The sequence below is a fragment of the Mytilus trossulus genome, chromosome 1, assembly GCF_036588685.1.
Source record: "Mytilus trossulus isolate FHL-02 chromosome 1, PNRI_Mtr1.1.1.hap1, whole genome shotgun sequence".
Classification (NCBI taxonomy): Eukaryota; Metazoa; Mollusca; class Bivalvia; order Mytilida; family Mytilidae; genus Mytilus; species Mytilus trossulus.
The window spans coordinates 58,079,933-58,093,030 of NC_086373.1; the positions used below are offsets into that span (position 1 = coordinate 58,079,933).

The 13,098-nt window shown below is 31.1% G+C and overlaps 1 protein-coding gene across 2 annotated transcripts; it reads left to right on the forward strand.

The window, feature by feature from the left end:
* Positions 1–97: 97 nt before the first annotated feature.
* LOC134709111 (transmembrane protein 121B-like) lies at positions 98–6,784 on the forward strand. Of its 2 annotated transcripts, none has more exons than XM_063569338.1 (2): positions 98–211; positions 5,378–6,771. In XM_063569338.1, the coding sequence occupies exon 2, from the start codon at positions 5,472–5,474 to the stop codon at positions 6,396–6,398; it is 927 nt and encodes a 308-aa protein (XP_063425408.1). In that variant the 5' UTR covers positions 98–211; positions 5,378–5,471; the 3' UTR covers positions 6,399–6,771. The 2 variants fall into 2 exon arrangements, with proteins under 2 accessions (XP_063425408.1, XP_063425409.1); XM_063569339.1 differs by lacking the exon at positions 98–211 and adding an exon at positions 266–542 and having other exon boundaries at positions 5,378–6,784.
* Positions 6,785–13,098: the final 6,314 nt, after the last annotated feature.

The following is a 13,098-nucleotide window of genomic DNA, read 5'->3' on the forward strand; positions in this document are numbered from 1 at the left end:
AACAACATCTTTATTTTCTTGTATGTCCAATAAAAAATTAACACATTTTACTTCTGTAAAATTGTGAACAACATTTGAAGCATTTAGTTAAATAACTATTTGTAAATATTCGAAACTAATATTCCGCGTAACCAATATGAGCTAACTGAAGACCGAATATTGTTTTTATGAAATGTGTAAACATGATACTGCAGAGATACATCATACATGTGTATGTATATATATTCAAAGACAAACTACTTATCATGATATGTAATTTAAAATGATGTCAATTTCAACCAAATTTGACAATTTTATGACCTTGGTTAGAATATTACAATATATTCAATTGAACTGGAAATTCCATCTTCAAGTTTAACAAAAAATAAGGAAATCCCTGAACAGGGAAATTTTAATTAGGCCTAAAGCCTTAAAACTTTTCCTGGCATAATTGACAAAGAATCCAGTTAACTGTCCAATGTCATTCATGAATTGTGCATAAATATCAGATATTCAATTCTTCAATATGACACTTAGAATTTTTCATATCAGACATTGAAAAGGTAAAGCATTTTTATGTCACTATCTTTTAATTTTTAATTGCTTTGTTTTTGTAATTATATTTGTGCGCAAAAGCTTTGACCTTACCGCAGTAGGTATGAAGTGCAAAAGCGCTACATATTCTTAAAATGTGCACAAAACTATTTATTAAAACACTTATCATAATATGCTAAAATTATAGACATCATGATAGACAATTTTTTAATAGATATTTATAGATTATTGTTGATCATCTCAATGAGATTATTTTTCCTCGCTTGAGCTGGTATGATAAGTGAGAAAAGCAATCGAGTTGAGATGACCAATGATAATCTGTCTATCCCTATATTTACATATGATGATGAAGTTTAATTATCAACTTCATGTCAATTTCATTAGCAACGCCACTAGTCCAAATAATTATGACGTCTGGCAAGGCTATTTTAATTCATTTCTGGGACACCTTCGGTCATAGGAAGGCATCCCACATAAAAATTAAAATAGCCTTGCCAGCCTTCATAATTATTCGGACTACAACGCAACATGCTCCTTTAGATTCTAGCATTGATTTCATAACACTGGACTCCGCTGACATGGCTGAGTTAAATGAAATTATCAGTTAGCAATATCAAATGAAAATTTCTTAAAATAGGTGATAAACAAAGTTTATTTCAGAATAACCATAATATGCATAAACATCTAGCATGAAAGAAAAACTTTTGTTTGTACTTAATTGGTTTAATTGGATCTTTGAAATCACAACTTGGTAAATGTACATCACCTGTACAACTAATTTATTTATGTGAAAAACAAAGCTAGCTTCCAGGGTTAATTAAAAGGCTAGATCTTTTAAAATTGAAAAAAAAATATGTATAAAATGATTTACCATTTGATATACATATTTATAGATTCCTACATTGATACTAGGGGAAAATCAGATTGATTCAATAATATTTGATAATTGTCACAATTCGATAAATCTGACGTAAGAATAGATCTGCATGATTCTCTAATGATTGTCCAATAAATTTTCATTTTTGATTAACGAAAATCACTTTCAAGTGCCTTCTACGTTCCTAAAAGTTGCCAATTGTCTATTGAGAATTCATACATTTAATTAAACCCACATTGATATTTTATTTTAATACAAGTGGTTCAGAAAGGGTTAAATTGCCAAGAATAAGAGAAATATAGATTCCCCACTGCAACAAGTGTGTTACAATATTTCTACACTCCAAACTGTTAAATTTTAATATAAAAAGTGTTAGACTTGCCGAGCTTTTTAATATAAATTTAAATGTTGAGCATGTGGAGAGAGCAAAATTTCATTTTTATTCTCACTGATGAATTGAAGCAATCTTTACCCTCAGTGCTTACAAGCACTTTGGTTATGTGAAGTCGTCAGGCATGATTGCCTTTTTTCATGACATCTCATTAGAAAACTTTAGAAGAAACAAAGAAATTAAATTTTGACCAATCCTTTGCCAAGAACAGATATTTCACTAGTAAGGAGAAATATTTTTCCTACACCAATCAAGAAATGTGAAAATATCCAATAAATTAGAGAAATTTGTATTACATACTTGATCAACTAGATTAAATTTAAGTTATTTTTGAAAGCAGAGATTTAGGCTTTTCAATCATGATTGTACATTTATTGAAATATAGCAAGTTGAATAATAGTAGTATTTTGTTAAACAAGAGCTCCATACATTTTCATCTGCAGTTTGTACCAATGTAAACTTATTAAACATTCACTGGCATAAAAAATATAAGCAATTCCTAATACATGCACTTCTATCAATTTGAATATAGGTTAGATGTCAATCATTATAGAACAATTTAACAAAATAAAAGTATTTTGTTCAATTAAAATGGGTTTTGTACATATCAGTCTTAGGTCATTTAAATTACAAATAAAACATTAGTCATGTACGATATGCAGCATCTGTCAGAGCATCTGTCAGTCAATGGCTAAAAAAGAAAAAGACACACAGACAAAAAAAACAACACAATACACAACATAAAACGTCTAAGCAAAACAAACCCCATCAAATACTGGGGGTGATCACAGGTGCTCTGGAAGGGTTAAGTAGATCCTGCTCCACTGTAAGTGTATGGATCCCTCTAAAAATGTACCATAAGGTTTCATATCACACAGGGAAGACTGAGTTTTGGGGTAATTGCCCCAAACATGAAGAAAAATGAGGGAGGAGAGATACCAGAGGGACAGTCAAACTCATATATCGAAAATAAACTGACAACGTCATGGCTAAAAATGAAAAGGACAAACAGACAAACAAAAGTACACACGACACAACATAGAAAACTAAAGAATAAACAACACAAACTCCACCAAAAAATAGGGGTGATCTCAGGTGCTCTGGAAGGGTAAGCAGATCCTGCTCCACATGTGGCACCCTTTGTGTTGCTTATGAGATAACAAATCCGGTAGATAGGTCTAACTGGTAGGTCACATTTATGATAGGGAAGGGGATTGTAGTTACGACTTAAGGAACATATCCGATATCATTTGTGAAACGGTTATTCCATAATGGTCAACCAACTTGTGATGCATTTTAGCACGGGAATATCAATTGGGAGATATATACACTGTATGCAGGTGCTGCTGGAATGTTGCTACTTAAAATTGGAAAGTTAACAATTGGAAAGCTGAAATTATCTCTTTTGTCGTAAAGTTTTGTTTTCAATCGACCCTCATTGTCAACTTCTAGATGTAAGTCAAGATATGAGGCCGACTTAACTGTATCTGTTGTATCCTTTATCTCTAGTTCAATGGGATAGATGTGTTCGACATAGTCCCCAAATTTTGAATTATTTAGTGAAAGAACATTATCTAAATTAGTCTATATAGCGGAAAGTAGAGTTAAAGGATATTGCTAACTTAATAGAAAAGAAGGGGCAAAAAAGGTGTCAACACAATTATTTTTGTAGTTTCCAGACAATAAATTGTGTTTAAGTTTATGGATCACTCTAGAATTGTACTTAAAGGTTCCATTCCACAAAGGGAAGACTGGGATTGAGTAATGGGGTATTTCTTCAAAAGGTTTTTTATTCCCTATATTTTTTGGGGGGTTCATATTTTTTTCTCCTCATTGCAGTTATTGCCCTTCAATGACGATTTTTACCATCCTTAATTGTGTTTTGCCGTACACAAGAAAGATAGTAATAGATAAATAGACACTTGATATCACAAAAATGTTAAGCAAGGCTATATCTTTCCAATAAAATTTCTAGACAGAGTGAGTGTCACCATGGTCACTCTTTACAGAAGTGATTGCCCTTGAACGAGGATTTAATTTCCCCTTCTTTTGTGTTTAAAGCAAAAGCTGAAGAAGATAAAGAGAAACTCAACAAACTTAATTACCAGCAATACAAGATTAAAAAAAACAAATAATTTTGTTATAAATTCTATTCTCATAATATACAATATTGGTTGAATATATATACACACAGACACAAAATGAGAGACACAGGCTCTCTAGAGCCTTAATTTTTAAAGTTAAATGTTTAAAGGGGAGATATCAATGCTTCTGATTCACTTTTGATATACCCTAATATCATCTTCAATTTGTTGACTTGGATCTTGCACGGTAACAACTTAGTGTAATTTGATAAAAATATAATTTTGTTTAAATTTGCCTTCATTCATGTCATTTTTGAATAGAGGGAAAACAGCTTATGATAAACTTTGAACAAATTAACTATAATATTTTTTTACCATAAATGTCAATCTATTTACAATTAGAAATGATTACTTCACTCTTCATCGGATTAAATTATAAAATTTATGTCAATTCAGCCCTTTGGTACATCAAATTTACAGAAGAAAACGCTTATGTAAGCATGCTTTGTATACAAACCTTCAATAATTTCATTGCATAAATTTGAGGCAGTTTTTGTTAGTGGTAGTAAATCATTATGACAAATAAATCATCTGGTTTTTCAGTTTTATTTGCTTGTAGATGTTACATACTGGAATTTAATGAAATTATTAACGTAATCATGGTAATATCAATGAACATCTAAGGAAATATAGTACACAATTAAATTGACTGATTATAATATGCTTCCTGCATATAACCATTCATATCATGATAACTGAGTTAACACATGGCATCATGCAATTTTTTTATAATGAATACACATTTATGTAATTGTTACACTTTTTTAAACTTGAAACAAACCAATCTTCTTTATGAGGTGAAGGTCACAGTGAATTGATTTTCATTTTAAAATATTGGTTGTAAATGCGACTTTAAAGAAACTAAAAACTTAAAGAAAGCCATGTTACTTTTAAAAAGGGAATCCTCTGCAGGAAGGTTAATGATGCAAATCATTTATATGTGTCATGGAGGTTTTTCTTAAATATTGGAATTAATCCTTTTTAAATACTGGATCATTCAATAGTTGCATTAATGTGTGCCATTCAGTGATAACCAGTGGTAGGTGACTAACATCTTCAATGAAATGCTCATTTTATATTTTTATGCCCCACCTACGATAGTAGAGGGGCATTATGTTTTCTGGTCTGTGCGTCCTTCCATCCGTTCGTCCGTCCGTCTGTCCCGCTTCAGGTTAAAGTTTTTGGTCAAGGTAGTTTTTGATGAAGTTGAAGTCCAATCGACTTCAAACTTGGTACACATGTTCCCTATGATATGATCTTTCTAATTTTAATGCCAAATTAGAGATTTTACCGCAATTTCACGGTCCACTGAACATAGAAAATGATAGTGCGAGTGAGGCATTTGTGTACTGAGGACACATTCTTGTTTAATTAGTACATCATGAACAAATACTAAATATCTAATTTATATATATATTTTTTCTCTTGTAGAGAAATGAAATGAAGTCCAAGATAATGGTGTCACTAGTATAAGGCAACCAAGAAAATATATCTGTAGAGCGTTGACCTTCGAAAACAAGTAGCCATGGCTAATGTTTGTATCCAGATGTGTGAGTCTATGTACCAGATCCCCAGCCGTGTATTGTGTTTCTTTATCATCATGTTACAGGGAGGCATTTTAGACTATTACCTGATCTCACATAAAACTGTGTATTGGTATGGATGGGTTGCTGCAGATGTTGCCATATTATTTGTGTTCATAGTAGCTTTCATTATTTCGTATCGCCATTTGTTAATAGTTCGCCAGTCTTCTAATTCCCAAGCTACAGTACAAGCAGGAAGTCTTCCGCTAGGTTATTTCGCCTGGTTTGTGTACTCTATTGCCTTAGTAGCTAGAGTTGCTATAATTTTCAGCGACTTTGCACAATTTTTAGTTGAAGCAGACTTTTTTGGACCAAACACCTTGAAAGTTACTATTTCATTGGCATGTGCTGTTTTCTTACTGTTACTGATGATGCACCATGATGCAGAACCAGGAACCATGAGAATGCATCGGATCTCGGAGTTCAGTGGCACCGTTGTTTTTGACATTTTAGATTCCGTAGATATGTTAGACGTTTTATTTGATCCAAAAGATAGATTTGATTTACCGTCTGGAATGTGCATGGCGATCATCTCCATTTCCTGTATCAATTTCATACTACCAATATTTCCACTGATGACATTGAGCAACTCTCATTTTGGATACAAGAACACATCCGAATCTCTCTTGATTTTACACAAGCTACTTTTAATTTTCGTTGTTAATTTACCTTTACTTATCATGAGGTTGTTGATATGGCATGTTGTTCAGAAGGACATATCTATTTTTATTGTAAAAAACTTATTGGTTATTATTGTAAATTTTTATCAGCTGTATGAAAATGAGGTCAGAAAATACAATCGAACTCAATCAGGTGACGAAACAGACGCTGGAGAAGAGATTAAGATGGAAATAATAGAGGAATTGTAAAGATTTATTTATATTCTATGAATTCTAGTCTGCTAGTTATTTGGTTTAAATGGTTACATGTGTTTGTTGATGTAAAGGTAACCAAGATATCTGTGTTTTTTTTTGTAACAGTGCATTGTGTACAAAAGTACAAAAAAAAATATCTGTTGTGTTTTTTTTTTTTTTTGTGGTTGTTTTTTGTATTTTTAAAAATAGTACAGCATTTAACCAAACATTTTTTTTTAAAGATTTCCCATTAATGTTTTTTGTGTTGGTCAGTTCCCTTCTTTTTATGGAGAAGATTTTTGTAAAAAGTAATTTTTAAATGACTAGGATGTGACAAAATAGCTATATTGTTTAGATCTGTACATTTCATAACTATTCAATCATTTTCTGTTCTGTTCAAAAATTATATTATATTTTATAGTTGTACCTCTAATTCTTTTTTATGTTTGTTCCTGTGTCATGTCCTTTTGGTTATAACTGCAGTAGCTTGCTTCACATCTTCGCTAGCCAAGGGTTACGATCTACTCCCGCTCTCTTCACCCTTGGCGGATTGAGTTAAAATTTCGGAGAAACAAGGTAAGGATTTTTATTGGTTGCAGTAAAAACTCGCTGCATCCAATCAAAAAGCGCCTATAACATGATCACGTGTAAATTTATAAAGTGTTTGTAAACAATTACCACGTGTTTATTGTGCAACAAGACTTTACATCCCTAAACATACGACTATATTTAGTGACAACTTGAAGGTTTTTAATCAACCAACAGAAGTTCCTGTGTATGTTTAATGCACAAATGCATGAATGTTGATGTATATTTTCATTTCCAGCTTTACCAAGTGTGTAGAATCTAGACGCTACCGTGTTTTTACCTCCAAATTGAAGACTTCAAGTGCTACCATTGGTCAAGAATAATGTATTCGAAATGGGCGTGATTTTTATCTTCCGATAGATGGCGCATCAATGTTATCACAAATGTTGGCTCAATCCGCCAAGGGTGAAGAGAGCGGGAGTGGATCGTAACCCTTGGCTAGCGAAGATGCTTGCTTCACTGTAAGAAGTTGTACTATGCAGGTTGAATGCCCAGCAAGATAAAAACCAAATACTTTTGCAGTATTTAGAAGTAAGATCAAAGACTCTGTTGGCTCAAAGTCATGGTACAGTTATATGTCTTTCTTTAAAATGAACCTTTGTTACCTTGCACATTGAAAACCTTACTTATAATTCCAACTGGACTTTAAACATTGTTTACCTTTTTATACATTTCATAGGTAATGCTCTTTTTCCAGATACCCATAGCATTCATAGAGCAATCATATTTTGCCAAACCAGAGATTAAAATACCAGTCTGTTGACAAATTGATCGTCTTAAGAGAAACTGTACTGACCTTTTAGAAAATGCTTTATTTGCATGTATTCACATTTGACAGGTATTTGTGGTCAAAGCTTTAAATTTATAGTTGAGTATTTTATGTGCGGAAACAATCAACCATTCCATTACTCAATTCCATCACTGTCATGACTATTTGTTTTACTGTATTCCATCACTGCCATGACTGTATTTGTTTTACTGTATTCCATCACTGCCATGACTGTATTTGTTTTACTGTATTCCATCACTGCCATGACTGTATTTGTTTTACTGTATTCCATCACTGCCATGACTATTTGTTTTACTGTATTCCATCACTGCCATGACTGTATTTGTTTTACTGTATTCCATCACTGCCATGACTGTATTTGTTTTACTGTATTCCATCACTGCCATGACTGTATTTGTTTTATTTTTGTTGGTTGCTTTTTACGTGTTTAATTGTTATTCGTATGAATTTTTAAATTTGTCATATGCATGAAGAAAAATAATTTCTGTATAACAGACAAACATTTTTTTTATTGATATTTGATTGATTTTTTTTTACCTAAATAACCTGGTAAAATTGAAGGAACATATTTAATGGAAATAGTATTAAAAATACTCATATCATACATCATGTACATGTCAACTACATGTCATTCATGTCTTTATAAAATGTTGTTAAACCAGGGCAAAAAGTTGCATTGAGTCTCCATTTAAATTGTTTTTTGACAGAAATCAAGAAAAATGTTGATGCTGTTTAAGAATTAAAGGATTAAACAAAATCTTTCCATAGTTAAAGTGTTTACCACATTCATATGTTGTGTTTTCTTGAAATGTTTTGTTTTAAAATATATATGCCAAAAATAAACCTTAAATGCAGATTAATGAATTAATGTAAATTAATGTTATTTAAAAACCATCTATTTGTGAAAAAGGATTAGTATCTGAATCTAATCTGAAAATTGGAGAAAAATCAAGAGTTATTGCCCCTTGAATAATCATGTTTGTAAACAGCTCTATCTTTGAAATTGATACCACAAACTGTAAAATTACTACACTAATGATGGATGATATTTTATCTTTATAATATTTGATATTATTGTATGGATCTGAAATACAAATGATTTTTTATCATGAATGTTTGGCAGTATAATGGCATTATTTAACATTTTTAAAATATGTAGACTGAAGGTAAAACCTATTTGACAATCAATATTAAAAATTCATTTTGTGATGAAAAAAATGTTCAATTTTATATTTATTAATTGTAAGACACATCTTTATTAAATGCCTTGTTCACACTGAGTGGTCTTACTCTTTTATCATGTTATAGATAAGATAACTGTGGTGTCATGAGATATTCAGTTTTTATATAATTTATTGAAAGATTCTGCAATTCGTTTAATTTGAGATTGTTTACAATATGTCATTTTAAGACCCCTGGTACATGTATTTCATACTTTCAAGATATATATGCTATGTGCCTTTATTATTTTGTCAATTTTGGAAAGTATGATACATGTATATATATATTTTCATTATTAATCTTTTCTGTCATATGCAAAAGTGCCCTATTTTCTGCAGATTTTAAAGTGCTCAACCCCTTTAGTATGCACCAGTTTATAAAGGAGTTTTACCTGTGGTTGTCTTTCAGTTATATTTTGATGTATTTTGTATTTTTTTTGTAGTTTTTGTCCAGCCTGCAACTTTTGTTGCAGGAAGCTCGACATAGGGATAGTGATCCAGCGGCGACAGCGGCGGCGTTAGCTAACTTCTTAAAAGCTTTATATTTAAGAAGGTAGAAGACCTGGATGCTTCATACCTTGTATATAGATGCCTCATGTTACGAACTTTCCTTCAGTCACATGTCCAATGTCCTTGACCTCATTTTCATGGTTCAGTGACTACTTGAAAAAAAAGTTAAGAATTTTTGTAATGTTAAATTCTCTCTTATTATAAGTAATTGGATAACCATATTTAGTATGTGCGTACGTTGCAAGGTCCTCATGCACATCAAACAGTTTTCACTTGACCTCAACCTCATTTCATGGATCAGTGAACAAGGTTAAGTTTTGGTGGTCAAGTCCATATCTCAGATACTATAAGCAATAGGTCTAGTATATTTGGTGTCATCTGACCTTGACCTCATTTTCATGGTTTAGTGGTTATAGTTAAGTTTTTGTGTTTTGGTCTATTTTTTTATTACTTTATGCATTAGGTCAACTATATTTGGTGTATGGAAATATTTTTATTATCTTTATGTCTGTTATGCAGGTTTTATTTGACCTTGACCTCATTTTCACAGTCCATTGCTAAGTGTTAAGTGTTTGTGTTTTGGTCTGTTTTTCTTAATTTATAAGCAATAAGTCAACTATATTTTTTGTATCGAAGAATTGTTAGCTGTACATGTCTGCCTGGCATGGTTCATCTGACCTTGACCTCATTTTTAATATTCATTGATCAATGTTTCGTTTTCTTGGTTAATGTTGAGTTAATGTGACTGTTGTAATAAAGCTTTATATTTAGGTCTATCAACATAATATCAATGATTAGTAAAGAATGCAAGACATTTCAGCGTGTGCACTCTTGTGAAAATTAGTATGAAATCAGTTCTTCCATTGATAAAACTATTCCATTCCTATGAAGATAAGGATTGATTTAGAGATTTATATAATGTACAGATAATTGCCTTTTCTTGAAGACTGTAAGTTAACTTCTAGATGTTTTTGTGACATTTAGTTGCTGTCTCATCGACATATTCATGTATCACAGTTTTAATTTTATTCATTAACTGTAAACATTGGTCTTTTCTTCCTGGTTATTGTTATATACATGTATATTCTTTTTGTATGGGGAAGTATTTGTTGCAGTTTTATTTCAGTTATCATGGTTAAAAATTTCACATATTCTCTGAATTATCAGTTTTTCATATTAAACTGAATTTGTCTGAAAAAAACAACTACAACCTGGAAATCTTGCAATGGGGTAATTGTGCATTGTAGTGTATCAAGATCAGATAGAATTGTTTTGCACTCAGTTTTCACATTAAAATCTTATTTATAGACTAATCCTTCCTTAACATATACATTATCTGAACATTGCATATTAATTTGATATGCACATGAAATATTGTAATTACTAGTTCAATCTTGTAAGGTAAGGAAACTATATTGTGCATATGAGGGAAAATTTACTGTTTATATGTTAATCAAAATAAAAAATGTATCATAATAATATAAATCTTGCATTCTTAATGTGTATGTTAATATTTTAATTTTAAGTTAGCAGGTTTTTTATTTTGTCAATAGTATTCAAATTATGTAACTTCAATATTTTTTAAGTAAAAATTGATAATGATGAATCTATTTGTGAATGGTGTCATTGAATAAGACATACATAAAATTGAGAATGGAAATGGGGAATGTGTCAAAGAGACAACAACCCGACCAAAATAAAAAAATACAACAGCAGAAGGTCACCAACAGGTCTTCAATGTAGCGAGAAATTCCCGCACCCGGAGGCGTCCTTCAGCTGGCCCCTAAACAAATATATACTAGTTCAGTGATAATGAACGCCATACTAATTTCCAAATTGTACACAAGAAACTAAAATTTTAAATAATACAAGACTAACAAAGGCCAGAGGCTCCTGACTTGGGACAGGTGCATACATGTACAGTTCATTCCAGGACCCAATGACTTTAATTCTATCCAAACAGAGTTTTGGAAAAGTGGTCGTCCAAAGGTTTCTACTATCTACATTTTGCAAAGAACTGACAGATTTTTGGTACTTCGCAATTTTGTGGATTTAATTATTTTTCATGGATAGTTAATTCCCCATACATATGTTTAGAAAATTCAACTTTATTGAACATTTAAATGTTATGGTTACCCTTTACCCATGATATCCATAAAAGTTGTATCTAGCAAATAATAATCCACAGTAGAAATGCTTAAAATTTTAAGTGAATAGTGAGGGCCAGCAGATTTTCTTCAGGGAAAAACAGGGAAAAGATTTTGGTAGAACCCTATCTAAAGTTGGGGATAATATGCTCTTCATCCCTTCTGGGAAACATAGCTTAACAAAACATCTTTACTATCAGTAGTGCATTGAATATACTTGGAACAAAACTTTATCCAAGATTTAACAAAGTCTTGTGGTGTTTTATTAAAGCATTTTGATATTTGAATATTCCTATATCATGTAATTACCACATAATAAAAATAACATGACAAATCTCTTTTACTAAAATGGCATGTTGATGTTAAAATGGATATTTTTATAAAGATATTTTGAAGCTCTCTGACATTTTTATCTTTTCCAATTTTGGACTCTTTATATTCCTGCATCTGATAAGTATCACAAAATAGATTCAAAACCATACACTTTTTTTACCTTTTTTGTTTAAAATTTTGTTTGAATTATATTTTGATTATAAAATCGTTGTAAATAAAAGTCTAAGACTTTGCACATATCTATCTATCTAACTTATATGTGCATGATTACATTCCATTTTTAGAACTTCTATTGTTTAATCCAAATAAAGACAAAAGAGTGTTTATGCTTTAAAATTTCAAATATAAGTATGGGTTGTTCCTTAAGTTAAATAGGGGTTTATGAGTTAAATGGTGCATTTTTTTATGAGGCTTGTCATAGTTGGTTGTTATTAATCATGTGTTCTGTATTAACAAATTTGTTTTTACTTTGACTACTTTTTATTTTTGTTTCTATGTTTACATGCATGTTTAATGCTAATGTATTTACTCATAATAAAATATTTCAAAAGTAGTTTGTTCTTATCCTATTTTGTTTCCAAATAAGGAAACCACAAATTTATGATATTGAAAATAAACAAGAGTGCACAAACTGAAATGTCTCACCCTTTTTTACTTACCATTGATTTTATGTTGACAGTCCTAAATATAAAGCTTAATCACATAAACTTAACATGATCCCAAAAAAATAGGGTCAAGGTAAAAGAAAACAAATGAGAAATACATGTACACCTTACAATCATTCAATACACTAAATATATTTGACCTATTGCTTATAGTTTCTAAGAAACAAATTCAACCAAGAAAACTCAACATTCATGATTGACCAATAAACCATGAAAATGAGGTCAAGGTCATATGACCTATACCACATAGACATGTAAACCTTACAATCAATATATGCAGTAAATATAGTTGACCTATTGCTTATAGTTTATAAGAAACAAACTTAACCATGAAAACTAAACATTGACCAATGAACCACCAAAATGAGGTCAAGGTCAAATGATACCTGCCAGACAGACATATACAGTGTTCAATCCCTCCTTTCAATAAATAGTTGACCTTTTGCTGAATAGTTTAAGAAA